The 16,575-nt window shown below is 50.3% G+C and overlaps 5 protein-coding genes across 5 annotated transcripts; 2 read left to right on the forward strand and 3 right to left on the reverse strand.

The window, feature by feature from the left end:
* Nucleotides 1-1,879: 1,879 nt before the first annotated feature.
* On the forward strand, nt 1,880-2,352 carry LTHEOB_10948 (Major allergen alt; the record flags this gene model as incomplete). Its single annotated transcript, XM_035507649.1, has 3 exons — nt 1,880-1,954; nt 2,009-2,187; nt 2,244-2,352. The coding sequence occupies 3 exons, from the start codon at nt 1,880-1,882 to the stop codon at nt 2,350-2,352; spliced, it is 363 nt and encodes a 120-aa protein (XP_035366879.1).
* A 1,239-nt stretch (nt 2,353-3,591) lies between these two features.
* On the forward strand, nt 3,592-4,024 carry LTHEOB_10949 (Extracellular dipeptidyl-peptidase dpp4; the record flags this gene model as incomplete). The annotated part of the gene is made up of 2 exons (XM_035507650.1): nt 3,592-3,885; nt 4,013-4,024. 2 exons carry the CDS (start codon nt 3,592-3,594, stop codon nt 4,022-4,024), a joined length of 306 nt encoding a protein of 101 aa, XP_035366880.1.
* Nucleotides 4,025-4,560: 536 nt separating this feature from the next.
* LTHEOB_10950 (Cation-transporting ATPAse 4) lies at nt 4,561-5,897 on the reverse strand (the record flags this gene model as incomplete). Its single annotated transcript, XM_035507652.1, has 4 exons — nt 4,561-5,047; nt 5,144-5,523; nt 5,579-5,683; nt 5,745-5,897. The coding sequence occupies 4 exons, from the start codon at nt 5,895-5,897 to the stop codon at nt 4,561-4,563; spliced, it is 1,125 nt and encodes a 374-aa protein (XP_035366881.1).
* A 3,198-nt stretch (nt 5,898-9,095) lies between these two features.
* LTHEOB_10951 (Carbohydrate esterase) lies at nt 9,096-10,172 on the reverse strand (the record flags this gene model as incomplete). Its single annotated transcript, XM_035507653.1, has 2 exons — nt 9,096-9,559; nt 9,653-10,172. The coding sequence occupies 2 exons, from the start codon at nt 10,170-10,172 to the stop codon at nt 9,096-9,098; spliced, it is 984 nt and encodes a 327-aa protein (XP_035366882.1).
* Nucleotides 10,173-13,803: 3,631 nt separating this feature from the next.
* On the reverse strand, nt 13,804-15,755 carry LTHEOB_10952 (Sugar transporter; the record flags this gene model as incomplete). Its single annotated transcript, XM_035507654.1, has 9 exons — nt 13,804-14,499; nt 14,568-14,733; nt 14,782-14,848; nt 14,899-15,149; nt 15,202-15,281; nt 15,350-15,453; nt 15,503-15,536; nt 15,587-15,623; nt 15,676-15,755. The coding sequence occupies 9 exons, from the start codon at nt 15,753-15,755 to the stop codon at nt 13,804-13,806; spliced, it is 1,515 nt and encodes a 504-aa protein (XP_035366883.1).
* Nucleotides 15,756-16,575: the final 820 nt, after the last annotated feature.

Raw genomic sequence — 16,575 nt, forward strand, 5'->3', positions numbered from 1 at the left:
GGTAGCCACGTCTCGAAATTAGTAGAATGACCAGCCAAGGCTGAAGTAGTAAATGGGACAATTGACCCTCCATTGAAGGTGACTAGTATAAGCAGCAACAATCGGGAGGAAGCTGTGGATGGGCTGTGTTCCACCAGTGACAGTTCATCGCTGCCCCTGATTCCAAGTCACATCCGAGCGTGAAGCCGGTCCCGTACATACTGATAATGCCAAGGCCGTTGTGCAGCTGGCTCCACCTCTTAGGAACGTTGGGGGCACCCTTGATAAGTACAACCTAGGCCACCGGAGTACAGCCGCTTGAACCCGAAAGCCTATTGCACACTAACATGTTCAGTTTGTAGAGTGCACAAACTTCCGGCGAGGTTTTGGGACTTCATGAACCGCTCTGAAAATTTTCTGAATGACATCAAACACTTCGCGTCAAGGCCATAATACATCTTCATTTATAGATGATACTTCACGAAGTGCCGTTTACTTACCCCTTAATTCATCTACTACGCATGCACAACTGAATGCCCTACATTACAGTTCTTATGTGGGCTCTAAAACCGCACATGCTCATGAAAGCACTCGTATCTTCTTTCGTAGAGGCGCATAAACTAAAAGGTGATTCATCAAACACATAAGTTCCCGGACCGTAAGTGCAGACCAGGGGTTGATGAAAATGCAAACGTGAGACACATGCCATGGGCAAGCAGAATACGATGGAGCAAGCTTATGGCCGTTCACAATCAATGCATTTAAGCAGATGTGAAGGGTGGCTCCTCATTTTGACCCACAATGGTGTTATCACCGGCAGGCTTCTGTGGATAGGGGGATAGTATGACAAAGCGAAATTCTCATTGTGGTCACTACCTCGCAGCGGCAAAAGTTCCCTCTCATGTATGACCGGAATGAATTTCCATTCATGTGCAAATATCTCGGGCCAAAACTTCCATTGTGTGTTCGCGAAGCTCGTGTTCTATCCGAGAGATCAAGATTTTCACCATGATTTTCCTTAGAAAACAAGCTTCGGCTCCACAGTCAAATGCCCGCGCCACAAATCGAACATATACTGAGCATAAGCCCTCTAGTTCGTGGGCGGAATTAGTGTTGATTGGCTACAGGTTGTTGGAGCCTCAATGACACCGCAGCTGTGGGTCCTTGCCTAGCCACACCACCAACGAATGCCAGAATATCATTGGTTATGGAAATCACGACACACCTCATATACGAGGTAAGTGGGTCGCTCAGGACATTTAAGCGCGGCTGGCAGTGAGGAACCCTGTTGTGGGTAGACCCTATTCAATCATCAGAGAGGGATTAGAGAGCCTTTAACGAATAACGAGCTCGGTATAAGTTCTTTGAGAAATTAACTTCCCCTTCAGCCTTATGTTGCCTCGAAAATCGTATTCTCAGCCTTGTAGATGTGATCGGCTGCTCTGCAAAAGGCCCAGCCGGCGGAAAGACCAGGCTTTCGGCTTGACCGGTGCTATTTCTGTCAGCCAAGCCAGATCATGAGCGTTCATGATTGGCAGCACTGTACCGCTGTTTCTACTCTGACCTTTCCGTGGTGGAAGCTCCCTGATAGAGCTGTGAGGCAGCCCACAGAAGTTCGTAACTCTCGACATCAACAATGCCGATCGCCCAACAATCACGGCGACTCCATCACCCAGAGCCCACCGACATAGACCCGGTGGGTAATGCAGCTGTCTATCCCTCGTATCCTACACTTGAACCACACCACGTTGCACGAAGGAGTTTCTGAGCGAGTTAAAAAAAAAAAAGGGGAATTGGATAGCAGGTATATAAGTGCGTCCAACGATGTTTCTCTGAGTCTCATCATCACACCATCTTCCATCCTCACAAACACAACAATACTTTCAAACCAACCGCCAAAATGAAGTTCTTCGTTGCCGCTGCCTTCCTGGCCTCCTCCGTCTCTGCCATCAGGACCATTGTGGTCACTGACACGGTGCGTCTAATTCCCTCTCGCCCTTCGTCTCTTTCCTACTGACTTTCTCCGCAGACCATCCGTGACAACGAGGGCCTTCAGTCTGTCAGTTTCACCGCTCTTGGTGTCAAGTGCTCTGCCTCTGGCAATGCTCTCGGCTCTCGCCAGATTGCTTGCCCTGGCCTCGACTACGCCTGGCACGCGTCCGGCTCCAACTCGGAGTACACTCTGACCTTCTTCGACGGTGTCAACACGTATGTTCACCCGCAAATGCTTCAAGAAGTCTATAAGGTACTGACGATTTGACTAGTGATGCTGCCCAGGCCTCGGGCAAGGTCCCCATCAACTGCCGCGCTGGAGGCAATGGTGTCAACGACAAGGTCTGCACGCAGACCGGCCAGTTCTCTGTCGCTCTCTAAATGGCGAGACGTCATTGATTACCCCCTGTACATATGTATATAGAACCGAGTAGCATCCCGTACCGACTTTAATCTTAATGCTTCTCTCCCAATCAAGTTGTTCAAGCCCCGGACACACGGTTTGAATTTCTCATCTGCACCACTCAGGGGCTGCACGTGACTTTCGCGATCTCATAGTTGTAGCCTGAGGATATAATAGGATTGCCACGGTCCCTGATAATATTTTTCTCAATTTCAAAACGTGTGTTCAACTCTGTATTCTGCAATTCCCCGGCCGTCTAAACTTCAGGATAGCAAAAAGTTATGAACTATCAAAAAGTCAAGGACTCGCCGCTCGACATTGCAAGCGGCACCTCTATAAAACCCCTTTTCAGGAATTTTCCCCCTCTACCCCAGCGAGGAAGGTGGTGGAGTGCAAACGAACTCCGCACCATAGGCCCGAAGGCCCTTAGGTGGAAGATCGAGTTCGCTAATAGACTTTAGAAGCTACTTCAAAATTAAACCCTCTACGTATCTTGTCCTTCCATCTCCAGCAGTTCACCCGACTAGAGTAGATAGAGTCAAACCTTCTAAGGTGGGCGAAGGGATGCAGTTCGAAATGCAATCGATGAGGGGAAACAGCCACACGGCGGGGCACCCGGTGGGGGCATATGGGCGGCGATGACATCGGAGGCGAGCCAGCGATATGCCAAGATTCCGCTGTACATTGGAACTTGCAGTGTACCAATGAGTGCATGCAACACGTTGTGAGATAATAGGGGATCAAGTGTGAAGTAAGCAGAATTGAAGCTAAAAGACGCAAGGCTGAGACAATGGCGCATACGTTTGGCCAACACCATGTGCTAGCTATGCAAATACGAACTACCCCGCAGCTGAAATCCCAGCCTCCACACAGCTTAAGGGCAATCATGCACTCTTGGCAAATCGGAAGAAAACATTATCAGATGATTTTCATTTCTCGTGCTGACACGTTAGTAGAATCAAGGCAACTACGTGCGCCACATCCAACATATACCTGTCCAACCTTCTTCCAATTGCTCGATTAGAGCACTACTCGCAGCTTGCATTTAGCAAAGTGGCAATCTTCGGCTGCGCGATAATCCGTGGGACAAGTCGGAATGAATATATAAGCTGCGCACCCCGAGAGCAACAATAGCAATCAGGCCATCTTACATCTTCGAAACCCTCAAGCTACCCTCACACTGATTACTATCCCAAGAGTCTATTCAAACGACTACCATGCACTTCAACCTGTCCCTTCTCACCACGGCTCTGGGCCTGGTGTCCTCAGCGTCCTTCGCCATGGCGGCAGATTGCTACAAGAACGGCGGCTGCGGACAGTGCGAGAGCAAAGACCAGATGTGGAGGGCACGCGAGGAGCTGTGCAACACGGACAAATGGAAGAACAGCAATGTATTCAATTGGGGCTGGGCCACCGTCAACCTAAATGGCCGCTTCCACGACCAGCAGTCGTGCTGGGACGGTTTCGAGAACATCATCAACCAGTGCTACGGCAAGAAAGACGGTGGACTGGTAAGTAGGCATCATTCAATGTTCTCCAATGGATAAAGACTGATACATTCTCTTCGGTCATTGATTAGTACGACTGGAACTATGACGGAGACAGTGCCCATTTGGATGTCAGCTTCTGTAACTGTAGGTAGATGAATGAGTAGTGAAGGGGTTGCTACTGCATCGCCAGTGAGGAACTGAAGCTGGACAAGCTCTCGAGATGGCCTACATTGTTTGGGACAGCATACACATGTGGGGATTTTGGCACAGGACGCACTCGCTTATTTTTCTTTTTGCCTTGCAACTGAAAATCGGATATGCCGGGCAGCAAACAGAAACATGTGCAGTATTTGCCTTCTTAGTTTCATAGAATGCAATGGATGTTTCAGAATTCGTGTTGAGGGTTAGTCTTGTCGCCAATTGCGGGTCTTCTTGCATCGGATCTCGACGCTCCGCAAGCCGCCCACCAGCCGCTGATCGCGAAAAGCTCACATATCGTATGAGTTGGTGGCTGTCCAATGAGCAGCCCTGCAACCATCCCGGCTCCTCAAGGAGGGTTGGGGTGCCGCGTCACGTCAGATGGATAGAGTTACACCAGAGTATACGCTTGCATTTGCTGAATTTTGTATGAACGAATACCTTTTGGTGACGTGGAATAAATCTACATTGTAATACATGTCTATTCTACATCTACATTCACTCATCAAACCTTGATCTATCAAAATGCCCAGTAGTATCCTGCCTCGAAGCACGTTTGTCACTGGCCTCGATATCCGCCACCGCCACATTCGTCACAGCCACATGGCTCTCCTTGAGTATATACTTCTGGCTCTCAGCATCACTCAACTCCAGCCAGCTGCGCTTCCCCGCCTCACACGTCGTCGATCCTCCGGCTTCGGCGCCGGTGTGCGGCGTGTCGAGCTTGTTTCGGCTGCGGCGGAAGGTCAGGGCGCCCGACAACGCCCTGGACCTGGTGCGGTCGCTGGAGCCGGCGCCGCTATCGCCGCCGAGGAAAGGCACGTATCTGAGCAGCGGGCGCAGCGCAGGCAGTGAGCCGGCGATCAAGCCTATGCCGGACTCGACGATGGACCAGATGGCGATGTTGGCGATGTTGTAGAGGTAGTCTGTCGGGTTGTTGTAGCTGAAAAGGTAGCGGAGGCGTACGAGCGTGGCTGTGCTGGCGCTGTTTTGGACGATTCCCGTTAGCATTTCTCGCTGATGCGGATTGACCTTTTTCGGTTTCTGTTTATGCTGAAAAGAGGAGAATGAGTGGACTTACACGACGCCGAGTGCGAGGATGATGGCAACCGAAGCTTTTATGCGGAGGTGGAGTTGGACACTCGACAGAATGAAGACTGGAAGAATGGCGCAGGAGAAGTCGGTTATAATCGAGATGGTGGAGATGAAGTAGGAGACGTTTGTGATGATGCTGGCATCGGCACAGCTACCTGTTCGCTTATCCCAAGTGGCCGAGATAGGCTTGCACCAAGCTAGCACGGCAATGTCGGTGGTAAGGGCAGCGATACAGCTGAGGAACATTATAGCGTAGAGAGACCAGATATATCTCTTGGCGGTCGTAATGCGGAGTAAGGCAACGCAAATAGAACATTTTATGGGCACGGTGCTGGCGACATAGAACAGCTGGAAGAACATAAACCACTGTAGAGCAAATCAGTGAGATTAGTGTTGAGGGAAACACGGAATGTCGACCTACCTTGCGTCCTTGTCTGTCATAGAACTCATTTAGTCGTTCAGCGCGTGCCCCAACACCATTGTATGCAGCGGATGTGGTTGCCTGACATGCGAGGGTGTACAGTATCTACGCTTTCCGTCAGTACATAGGCTATGAAGTAGGTATGGCGGATGGTGGGTAGGCTTACCAGCCCGGCAACCATAAACCAGTCATCTGTTCCAACTGCATTGATTGTTCGTCGCACAATCAAACGCCCAACAACGGTTACCCATGATAGAACGAGGAGAATGATTGATACAAGGGCCAGAGTGAGACCTGGACCTTCGAGGGTGAGGGTCATATTCGAGCTGTTCAGAGCGCCCTGGCGCGAAACAAGGTTAAGGATATTTGAGCAGAAACAGCCCCATCGCATATAAATATTTGATGTAGAGTACCTCTAGAGCCATGCAGGGGCTGAAGGCACCTGGTATCGGCATATCCTCAACCGAATCTCAGTTGACAGATGACTAGCCCAAAGGAACTTGGCTGCCAGCACGCGTCTGCCGAAAGGATGCATAGACTTTTCCGCTAGCTGCCCGAAATGTCCGATTGGACCCTTGATACGTTAGTGGAAACTTGGGCCGTTGGAGAAGTACTCTTTTGCAGGACTGGAGCCTCATGCGAACGCAAGTAGCTGCACTGGAGACGGGAGTTCCGTCCGCTAAGAAGATTATCTTTCCTATTCAAGCTAGCTCCGGCCTTAGTGAAAGGTACGACGCGGCGCTAAGAGCTTGTGCTAGTTCAAAATGGAGACATCGCGTCGATGCGTGTCCTGTTTCTTTATCCAAAAGGGGTATAGTAAATCTGCAATCCTATCTCTGTGGCTGGTTATCCCGCTCGCCTCGGAGGCACATCCAGCGGTGATGTTGTTGGTTGGAGCAATCGCTCAATTTTCCGAGCCTTCGGCTGATGATCAGCGCGTATCCGAGTACGAGTGCCCCATCGCAACCAGTCTTCCTCAAGACGCCATTCGAATCACGAAGGAACTCCGCTTCACATGCACCGCCTTCGAATAGATTGCTTGGTTTCATCAGACGGAGAGGATAGGTGTGTTCAGTACCCCTAGGTGGCGAATGAAGATTTATACTTCGCTGTGAGTCAAGCAGGCGGTTTTCCAGCGGCTTGTGTTCTCCTTGGCTGACTGCCGAGATGCGTCGGCAGTTGCAAAGAAACTTCCGTGTTAGTCAGGGGAGAAGGGTTCTGGATGCAGATCGAAGGCTGCTGACAGATTTTAGAAAAAGCTTGGCCCTGTGGCGTCAGCCACGTTCCATCGTAATGACGCCCTGAAAGCATGATTTATAGAGAAAAGTCTTACCTGTGTGCCTGAACTCGGCTTGAAAATGTTTTTATTGCCATTAGTTCCTTCATGCGCTTCTGTAAAGATCGTGAACAAGGCCCTGCATGACATGAGAAAAAGACGTATTTCCTTGACGAGTTTCCAGCCAAGGTTGGGCTGTTGCACGATTATTTTTCCTGCGTCTACTAGCGTCAGACTATGGCTGAGACGGGACGGGAAGGCCCCTGCAGGAGCCACTCTGGTGCCAGCGCGGAAGGCCTCAGCCTATGCTTTTGTGGGGAAATGCATCTCAGAGATCCGGCTCGGCCTTCATCATTGGCTTCTTGACTTAAATCCGGTGCGCGTGACGATGTTTACGCCGTCTCTAACCGTGACAGTAACAGTGTCAGCGCTGAGATCAGCAGCGAAGGCAGACATCACCAGTCACAGCCAAGGACTACCTGACTGAGGGAAGATGGAAGGGGATTTTTATACGCCGCCTCAAGCTAATAGACGGTTGTCAACGAGAGCGGCAGTTCTCATGGGGTCATGCCCGTGCCGCGCCGAGAAAACGGTTCCTGAAGATCTTGATCTTTGGCGCTTGAGGTTGGTGGCGAGGCCATTGTGATGACGTTCTGGGCCCAACGAGGTGCATATCGGAGTATTTCAGCTCTACATTCCCTCTAAATCCGATGTGACTCTACAATAGTCCGAGCTTGACCGGCTAATCGGGTAAATGCACAGCTGTGTCTATCAGTGTTCTTCGATCAGCTTCAGAAGTCGGATAGTGAGAAATAGCCATTTCAATCTTTTTCCCCTCTGGGTAAATTTAATATCCGGTTCGCCTGCCATATCTTGTCCATATCGGCTTCACTGTCTTCCGATCGGTAAAGGCCATGCAGTGTGTGATACAATGCAAATGAGCAGCCGGCAAACTGAGCAGGACGCCCTGCGGGGTTACAAGGGGACTTTGCAGGAGTTTGGACCTGAGTAGACATTCCAGGGTCGACCTTCAGGTGGAAACTATCGTTAAAATATTGAAAGTCGACTGTGATGTAATTGAGATATTCATATTGTGTAATAGCATAGATGCCGGGTAGTAGCGGCGTCATGGAGAGAATTGGTTGCTGAAGCTGTCAGTCACCCATAGAATCAGCCTTTCCAGGGCACATTTTAATATTTAAATACCGAAGAATGTGCATCTTGACAATGTCAAGGTTCCATAAAGTGTCGAATTTAACGCCCAAATTTCCACGCCCGGCATGGCCTTTTCGGTAGGAGAAGAAGACAAAGCAAACATACTACTGGGGTGACACCTTGGAGTTCGCGCGTGAAATTTCGAAAGCGCCTTTTCTGCTTCGGCCGTTCCCCCATGAGCAAATTTCTCTACTAGATAGTAGTTACTGGCAGAGCTGGCGACGTGAGAAGCAAGGGGGGTTCTCAGAAATGGATCTCTAGTGGCTCCGATAGCCCCAGAAATTCGATTTGCTGTTCTCTAGGCCTATGGCGCTGCTATCTTTATTTGTGCTGTCGGCAACTGGGGCAAACGGTGACCGTATGCGTTTAGGTCAAGCTACTTCCTGTCCAATCTTGATTCTTAAGCGTGGGAAATGTATTGATACTCAACTGGACCAATGGCATCTAAATTCAAGCCAAGTGCTTCCCGCTAATGTGCAAAAGAGAGACTTGGGCTTCCATAGACCTTCTATTCTCGCAGAAGTTAGCCAACTAATTATAAAACACGCACTTTCTATACACTACAGACAATATTTCCAACGCCATCAAGGCTGTAAGCGTTGGAGTTATGGAAGAGCAACAGAAATGATGACTTCACCGACTCCGACAAGCGTCACAAAGGCCATCAGTTCGGCAGCAATTTTAAATTCTAGGATTACTTAGTGCGCTCAGTACACATACGAAAAGGTCTGACCCATGCCTAAGTACTACATTCAGAAGCTCATTCGTGATGCAGATGATGATTCCTACAATATTTTTCCCGCAATCGATGACCGGTACAACACCTGGCCGGGTGCTTTAATAAAGTCTGTTGGCTTTGATGTAGGGCGTGCTTCATATGATATATTAACAGTGATAAGAGATTCTATGAGGTATAGAGAAAATATCCTATCTCTCTATAGCAATCGTGGTGCCAGATCTTGTCCAAGACCAAGATATCCGCATGTATCTTCAGTGAAAATTATCTCACCAGCCCTCCCGTCTCATTTACAAGAACTTCGGATCCACCCAAAGCGTGTAGTTTGCCCCCAAAACCTCCTCAATCTTCACCGGCGCACTCAGCTGCTCCGAAAACTCCGCCCTGGTTGCATCATTCCACGCGCCAGGTCCCGTATTCCCATACTCGGCAAACGTGACGTTCTCGGTGTTGTTCTGGCTCTTCGACCAGATGGCCCAGCCGGCCGGGTTGATGACCTCACTGAGGTAGACGCCCTGGAAGACGACGCGCGCGAAGCTGCGCCACGGCCGCCCCAGATAGTACACGCCGGCGGTCACGTTGGCACCCTCAACGCCCGCCACGCTGCCCCCGTTGATCACGTACCACCCGTCGTCGGCCAGCTGCCGCCCGCTTGCCGTAACCCAGCCCGTGCCGCCGATGGGTTCGGGGACGCGCAGCGCGCAGTTCTCGAACCAGGCGCCGGAGCGCATGCCGAAGATGAAGTCGGTGGCGCCTAGATGTTCTGTGTCAGCGGGGGTTCACATTCGGAAGGTGGGAAAAGTTTCAGATGCTATGGATGGATGGATGGATGGATGGGTAGACTTACCCTCGATGTAAGTGTTGGCGAAATAGTGTTTGCCGACGTGCGCCAGCAGTGTGTCTTGGTAGCCGGTGAGCTTGCAGCCGTAGTAGCCCTGGTTTGTGGCCTGTGCGGAGACTGCCACGGCCTGGCTGCCCTCGCCGTACGTGTTGGCAATGTTGAGGTTGTAGACGTTGAAGTTAGGCGAGTGCGCACGCAGCGTTGCCGTCAGGTCGTTGCTCAGGTTGAAGGCTTGGCTGAGGCCCGAGGTGATGGTCACGGTGTTGGCCTCGTAGGAGCTGTCGTTCTCCGAGTAGCCATAGATATTGATCGGCCCAGCGTGCTTGGACACGAAGACCTGTTCCTCGTAGACGCCGGACCAGACGAAGATGTCTTGCGGGGAGGTCGAGTTGGCCAGGGAGTCGACAGCCTCCTGGATGGTCTGGAATTGGCCATCAGAGCCGCCTACAGTGATGGCTCCTTCCGGCGGTGCCGTCAAAGCAAGCGCTGAGCCGAGAAGGCTAGGAATTATGAACGAGTGACGCATGTTTCAAAGAATGAATGTAGACAGTTGCTCTTTCAAAACGGCCACAGCTGGGACTTAAGTATAAATTCGAAATGCAGGGCACCTCATGCAGGGGCATTTTGCCTGAGATCTTCCAGATCAATGCCAAGATTGAATGCGTGATCATCGTTACACCCTAACGGAAAGGGATGCCGAAGACTTCTTGGTTCTGGTTGTGCCATGACTGAAGGTTAACCCGCCGATTTAGTCCCTACCAATCGAAATAGCAGAATGCCCGGGGCGCGGGACCATGGATCCCGGAAACCGTTTGGCCGAGCCGCCAAAGCCTCGCTTGAAACATTCATGACTTGCATCTTGTATAGCTTAAAGTTTTCTGAGTTCGTAAACACTCGGCGATGTGGGGTTCTATTCGTTCGCTTAGTTACTGTCCGTATGCACGGATCAATTTCAAGCTCTAATGACTCGAATGCGGCCACGAGTTGATCTTGTAATACTGCCTTAAGTTGTATCTTTCAGAGCTCGCAATGGCTTTTACCCTAATGCAGGGTCAGGCCGCCGCTCTAGAATGACCTGATGACAGATTCTCTTCTCAAACACGCCGAAATCTTGCACACTTGAACACCAAAGTCGTTCCCCGTAGGAGATCGGGCTCGTTGACACCCTTGGGCTACCACAACTATCGTTCCTACTGGAAGTGGATGTCAAACTTGGAATGCATTCAAATTTCTGCGGAAAAGATTCCTCTCGACGAACAGAAAATAAAGCAGTCAGTACTTTCAGTTGTCACTCGCTTTGTCTCTTTGCCATGTGCGAAAGCGTTTGACTTGATTTTTGGAATAGGTAGTTACCAAACTCAACTATCGCTGGCTAGACCTAACTCTTAGTCCGTATGGGTCTGCATTCTCTTATAAAATATCAATTTTTCATTATAATAGATATCTATAGGTTTAGCTATTGCTGCAGGAACGAGGAAAAAAACTTAGATTTTAATAACATTGAAGTTTTTAGTACAGCTGAAAGATGGTGGATTTTGGTGGAAAGTTGGGTTTGGCCGGTCATAGTTGGGTTTGGCCGACGATGGTTGGGTTTGGTAATTACCCCCTAAATTTTTGGCCCGGGTACGCCGGAACACTACGGAGATGTCTTGATTATCTGGCCCGGAAGGGCTCGAACGTGTTCTAAAGCCGGGTCCCGTGCACACAAGCTTAAAGCCTAATTGGCACGTTCCGCTGCCTATCTATTTCTTACACAGTACTTCCTGAAATAACCCCCCGGTTTTCGGCCCGGCCCGGCGCATGCCAGCGTACCGCCCGATCGTTTACCCTCCCAACGTTTGATTCACAAGCATTGATCGGATCAGCCGAGAAATCGCATATCTGTTTGAATGCCTTACTACCATACCATCTGGCCTTATTTGCTCAATTCTCTGACCTCTCGACAAGCTAAAGGCATAGAAGGCCTTGCAATTAGGAACAGATAGCTCTTAAGAACTTAATAGCTTCTCTAGTAGTCGTATTAGCTACTGGAGGGTACCCGCGAAGACGATCTAGAATAAGGAGACCGCTTTATTAAGCCACCAACAACAGAGCATTCAATATACCCCTAACGCAATGCCTGTCACAACTACCAACACTGGCAGTCTGCGAGTGAGGGACGCAGATTCCTCCATCTGGGACCGATGCGGCTCGTCCAAGCCATTTGTTGTGATATTATATCATAAGATCGTCTGCTCTTGACTGTCTTCAAAAATAATCTCTTAACTATACGTATCCTAAGCTCCAATCTTAGTTTCCTTGAAATACTTGAGACCTCTTAGATAATCGTGTAACCTATCATTGAGCCCTACAGAGCGGAGACTGGCCGAGATTCCTCATTTTGAAGACGGTTAGTGCATTTCTCCTCGGGCTATGAGTAACGATCGGAGATTCCGATTAAATAGTGTCACAGTTGTCTGCAGTGCAGTATCCAAGTTTTGCAAGTCCGACGAATGGTATTGTGTGCACTTCCCCCGTCGGCTCAGTCGTGCCGGATCATTTCCCGCTTGTGGGTCAGCGCCGACTCATGTAAGAAACACTACTTATTGCTTCCGTGCGGAAAGCCATGCAGTAAACGGCTTAGTTACTCAGTCATGAATCGAGTCCAATAAGCGGTGTGCCGGTTAGGCGAATCGCCGTCTTCCGCCGCGACAGTTACAAGACAATTTCCAGCCGCGTTTCATAAAGGGTCCTGAAATCTATATTCTCAATCTGACTAATTCTTCTTCCTGTAACATGATTATCCACTGGCTATTCTTGTCATGGACGATGTAACGGTAAACGCGATTTCTTCCAAAAATCATTTTTATCTGGAGCTGGAAGATGTCCCAGTCGCACGTGGGGCGCGCACGCCCGGTCCACTTCATGTGGCTGCCCGAGCAGTTCTCGATGTGGCAGGTCGTGGACTGCGAGCGCGGTGAAGGCGTTCGAGACGCTTTGGCGCGCCGCGGACACCGCTTGCGCTGCATGATGCACGGAGATCCGTATATCGGGAATAAATTTGTCACGCGTGCGGGTGAGCCGGAGTTTTTTTGGCTTCCAATGCCCTAATGATGGGTCCATCACGCACGATGTGGCGTATTTTCTCGTGAAGGCGTTGACGATTGAGGACCGTCGTGTGCATGAACGAAGGCTTGTGGCAGGATATCTCCGGGCTTTGCATGCGGCTGGCGGCGCAAAATTTACGGTCGAGGATGTGTGGAGAGATTACTGCCAGCATCATCTGCACGCATGTGTATGACTGCTCTCAGGACCAATGATGCAGACGACGAAGAGGTGCATGCTATGTCGCTGCGGCACTGCGCGACAATTGAAAATTAGAGGAGTCTGGGAGTGCTAGACAGTTGAAGCGTTGAATGTGAAGCCGATAAAGAGGAGGGTGTCCGACGCATAGTGAAGTTCTAGTCCTGTCAATGAGAAGCGCTGAATGTGCATTGTCAGAAGTTCTGGAGATTTGAATTGGCAATCGTATTCCACCGAGACTTATTTTTTCTCAAAATTAAATGCACTTGCTTAATACATGTTCCAGATCAGACTAGTGATGCACGTTCTGGGTACCAAAGTGCAGGCCGCATAGCTGAACGGCCAGTGGAACAAAAACATCTGGGACTGGAGATATTAAACTTTGATTGAGTTGAAGCCCTACTCGAATCTTTCCAAAAACTATTCACCATGCCCAATATGTCTAAATAGCTATGAATTCTGCAGCACACTACATGGTGCACTGGGAAAAGGAGCCTTTATCTCCAGCACGTAGCGCCTGAACAATAACACCGAGATCGCTGAGCTCCGAATTGAGCATGTTCTTGCATTCTACACTTATCTCTTTTACAACTGCGGGATCATTATTAACGGAATTTTCTGTGGATTATGCATAGATAAAAGTGCTGTAGAAATGGTAAACAAACCAGTGGCAAACAAGTGTGACTTTTCTCTCAATTGGTTAAAGGGTATAACTGTGGGTCATCGTTGAGAGAATCATATTTCCTTACACCCAACAAACAACCGCCATAGAGGCTCTTGCATGTCATTCTAGGAAGTCTTCGTCCCAAAGATATTTCTGAACCAGCTGAAAACAGAACAGAAAAGAAAAGAAATGAGAGGACGAGATAGCATCACTACAGCTGCTCCGCTCCAACTTTGTCCTGCTCACCGCCCAGCCGCTCCAACTCCACCTTCCCAAAAGACCTGGTCGGCGTGCGTGCCTCAAACAGCCGATCCAACTGCTCAAGCTCCAGCCCCTTCATCTCCGGCACAAACAGCCACGCCAACGCCGCCATCAGCAGTGCCAAAGCTCCATACACAAATCCGACCCTCGCACCCAACCCCGCATAACCGTCATTGACCAGATACGGGACGGTGAACGATACGACAAATGCCGTCACGACGGACAGCGAGATGGCCAGCATGTTGGTCTTCTCGACGACGCGGCGGGAGGCAGCCTCGGCAAGGATTACGTATGACAGCGACGCCCACGACAGCCCGTACGACACGCCAAAGAGCATCAGCGACGCGACGAGCGTGTGCTTCTGCGCCTGGGTGGGATCGGCGATTGTGCCCATGCCGCCGAGCAGGAAGAGCCAGAAGGCTTGCGAGAGGCCACCGCCGATCAGAAGGGGTCGTCGTCCGAGGCCGTCGACGAAGAAGCCGCTGATGAGGACGCCGGCGAAGGAGACGGCGGTGGAGATGAGGGAGAGGGCGAAGGCGTTGGTGAAGCCTTGTTGGGTGTAGAAGATGGTGCTGTATTGGGAGGCGAAGGACTGGCCGGTTATTTGTTGGCCGATCATGGCGATGGTGACGATGAAGGTGCGGCGCTGGGATGGACGTGTTAGTACGGTGGGGGCTCGGAGAGGTGTTTGGGGACTCGAGGGTCTGAACTTACCCTGTTTGTGCCCTGGAAGACCTCTCGCCAAGATCCTTTCTCTTCGTTCTCCTTGAAGCTGGAGAGCATGTCTATCTCGAGTTGAAGGGACTCGACTGATGTATCCTTCTTTCGTAGCTTCTGGAGTGCTTGCATAGCGTCCTCCTGTCGCCCTCGAGAAATGAGCCTGTTACTGTCAGAATCTTGCTGCTTTGACTTCATTGGGGGGACTGACCAACGTGGTGATTCTACTAAGATAGGGAGCAAGGTAAGCAGAAAGACAGGCATGACGAATTGGATTACTACTAAATATCAGCATGATCCATTTTGCAATGGGAACAGTGTAACCTACGGACTGGAATGCGCCAGCTATTGTTGTTTGGTATGTTTGCTGTGCCGTAGTTGATGCCACTCGCAACTAGTTGCGAGAAGACGATTTGAATCTGCAATTGCGAGGAGATTAGGCCACGAAGGCTAGGCGGCGCAATCTCAGCCATGTATGCTGGGATCGAGATGACACAGATACCCGTCATGCCAAATGCCAGGATGCGGCCAACAGTAAACTGGGCGGCAGTTGTGGCTGAAATCTGCAGAGACACTGCGCTATCTTTCTGTCAGTCATGTAACTGCGATACTGAGAGGTTGTAGTACTTACACAAGAGACACGAGTGCAATGATTAGCATGGCCTTCTTCCTGCCTAGCCTCTCTGCGATTGGCACGCCCAACCAGCATCCCTTCCTCGTGTCAGCCTCTCAAGCCCATGTCCGTCAAACAATATTCGCAGCATGCAAATCATACTTACGATGAGCTTTCCGAGGAATGGTGTTGAGTTCATGATGGAGGACAAGTAGGACGGCAGTGCACATTTCCCCTGTGGAGTGCAGGTACCGAACCTCTTCTCGAATGCTGTCTTGTCGGTGAGATTGGTAGGTACGATCGGGTGAAGAAAACATACGTTCCATGGCTTGAAGACCACTGAAAACACCAACCTGATCTTGGTAAGCTGGGGTTGAGTATATCAACGTTGGGCTGAACTCACATCGTATCCGTAGTTGAACATGGCGATACTCGTATAGCTACCCACATAAGTCAGAAGAGCATCAAAGGACGATGATAAGAGAGACCAACAAAGTTCCAAAAGCCACCAATGGAGTGAACTCCTTCATTCTGCCCCAAAGCTGCGCTTTGACAGAGTTTGTGTCGCCCATGGTTGCACCTAAAGCCCGATAAAAGCGTAGATAAGTGATGACCACGAGGATTCAGCAGCTTGAGACAGCGAACGTCCTCTTTATGTGCGATTTGCAATTTGATTTGGGTGAGGGGTTGGTCACGTCCTCAGTGTGTCGAGATTGATCCCCACCGTAACCACCAGCCGAGCGAAGCAAAGCCACGGCGTAGGCGCCTTGCCCGAAGCACACTCTCCCACGGTTATCTTCCACAGAGCAGGGTCGGATTGGTTTCCTTCACCCATGTGGGTCATGAAAAGTCATCCTATCACTGGTCCGCTCAAGTCAGTGTTTCACACAGATGGCCGATGTTCTGCCACATACAAGAGTAGTGCTCCGCGTGTTGATGCACAGAATTAGAGTGGGACTGCCTTGCGCGGGAAAGCCACGTCGCTTGAACCCCGGGTATCGAAACTACCCCGCTATCATCGGCTTTCAAGATCGCTTCCCCGCATTCTGTCCGGCACATTTCCTCTCACGAAGGCTTATGTTCGGAAGAAGAATGCTTCGTGTATCGGGTGTCGTCGCAAAACTCGTATGCGTGATGTAGATTTTATGGAGTAGAAAATGTAGGTAGCGAATTAGGTCCATTGCGTGATTGACAAGGGTGTTCGCGTGACGCAGCTCGACCGACCATCACTCCCTCCGTAACGGCTCTTTACCGGCTCTTCACCGGCTCTCAACGTCGGACAGAACTTATCTCATCCGATGCGACTGCGGTACTTATTGCGTGGCCAAGCGTCGCAATCTCCAGATCTGGCACCAGTGCTCTTCTACTCAATTTTACACAGGAATCCTGACC

The sequence above is a fragment of the Lasiodiplodia theobromae genome, assembly GCF_012971845.1.
Source record: "Lasiodiplodia theobromae strain AM2As chromosome Unknown scaffold_43, whole genome shotgun sequence".
Classification (NCBI taxonomy): domain Eukaryota; kingdom Fungi; phylum Ascomycota; class Dothideomycetes; order Botryosphaeriales; family Botryosphaeriaceae; genus Lasiodiplodia; species Lasiodiplodia theobromae.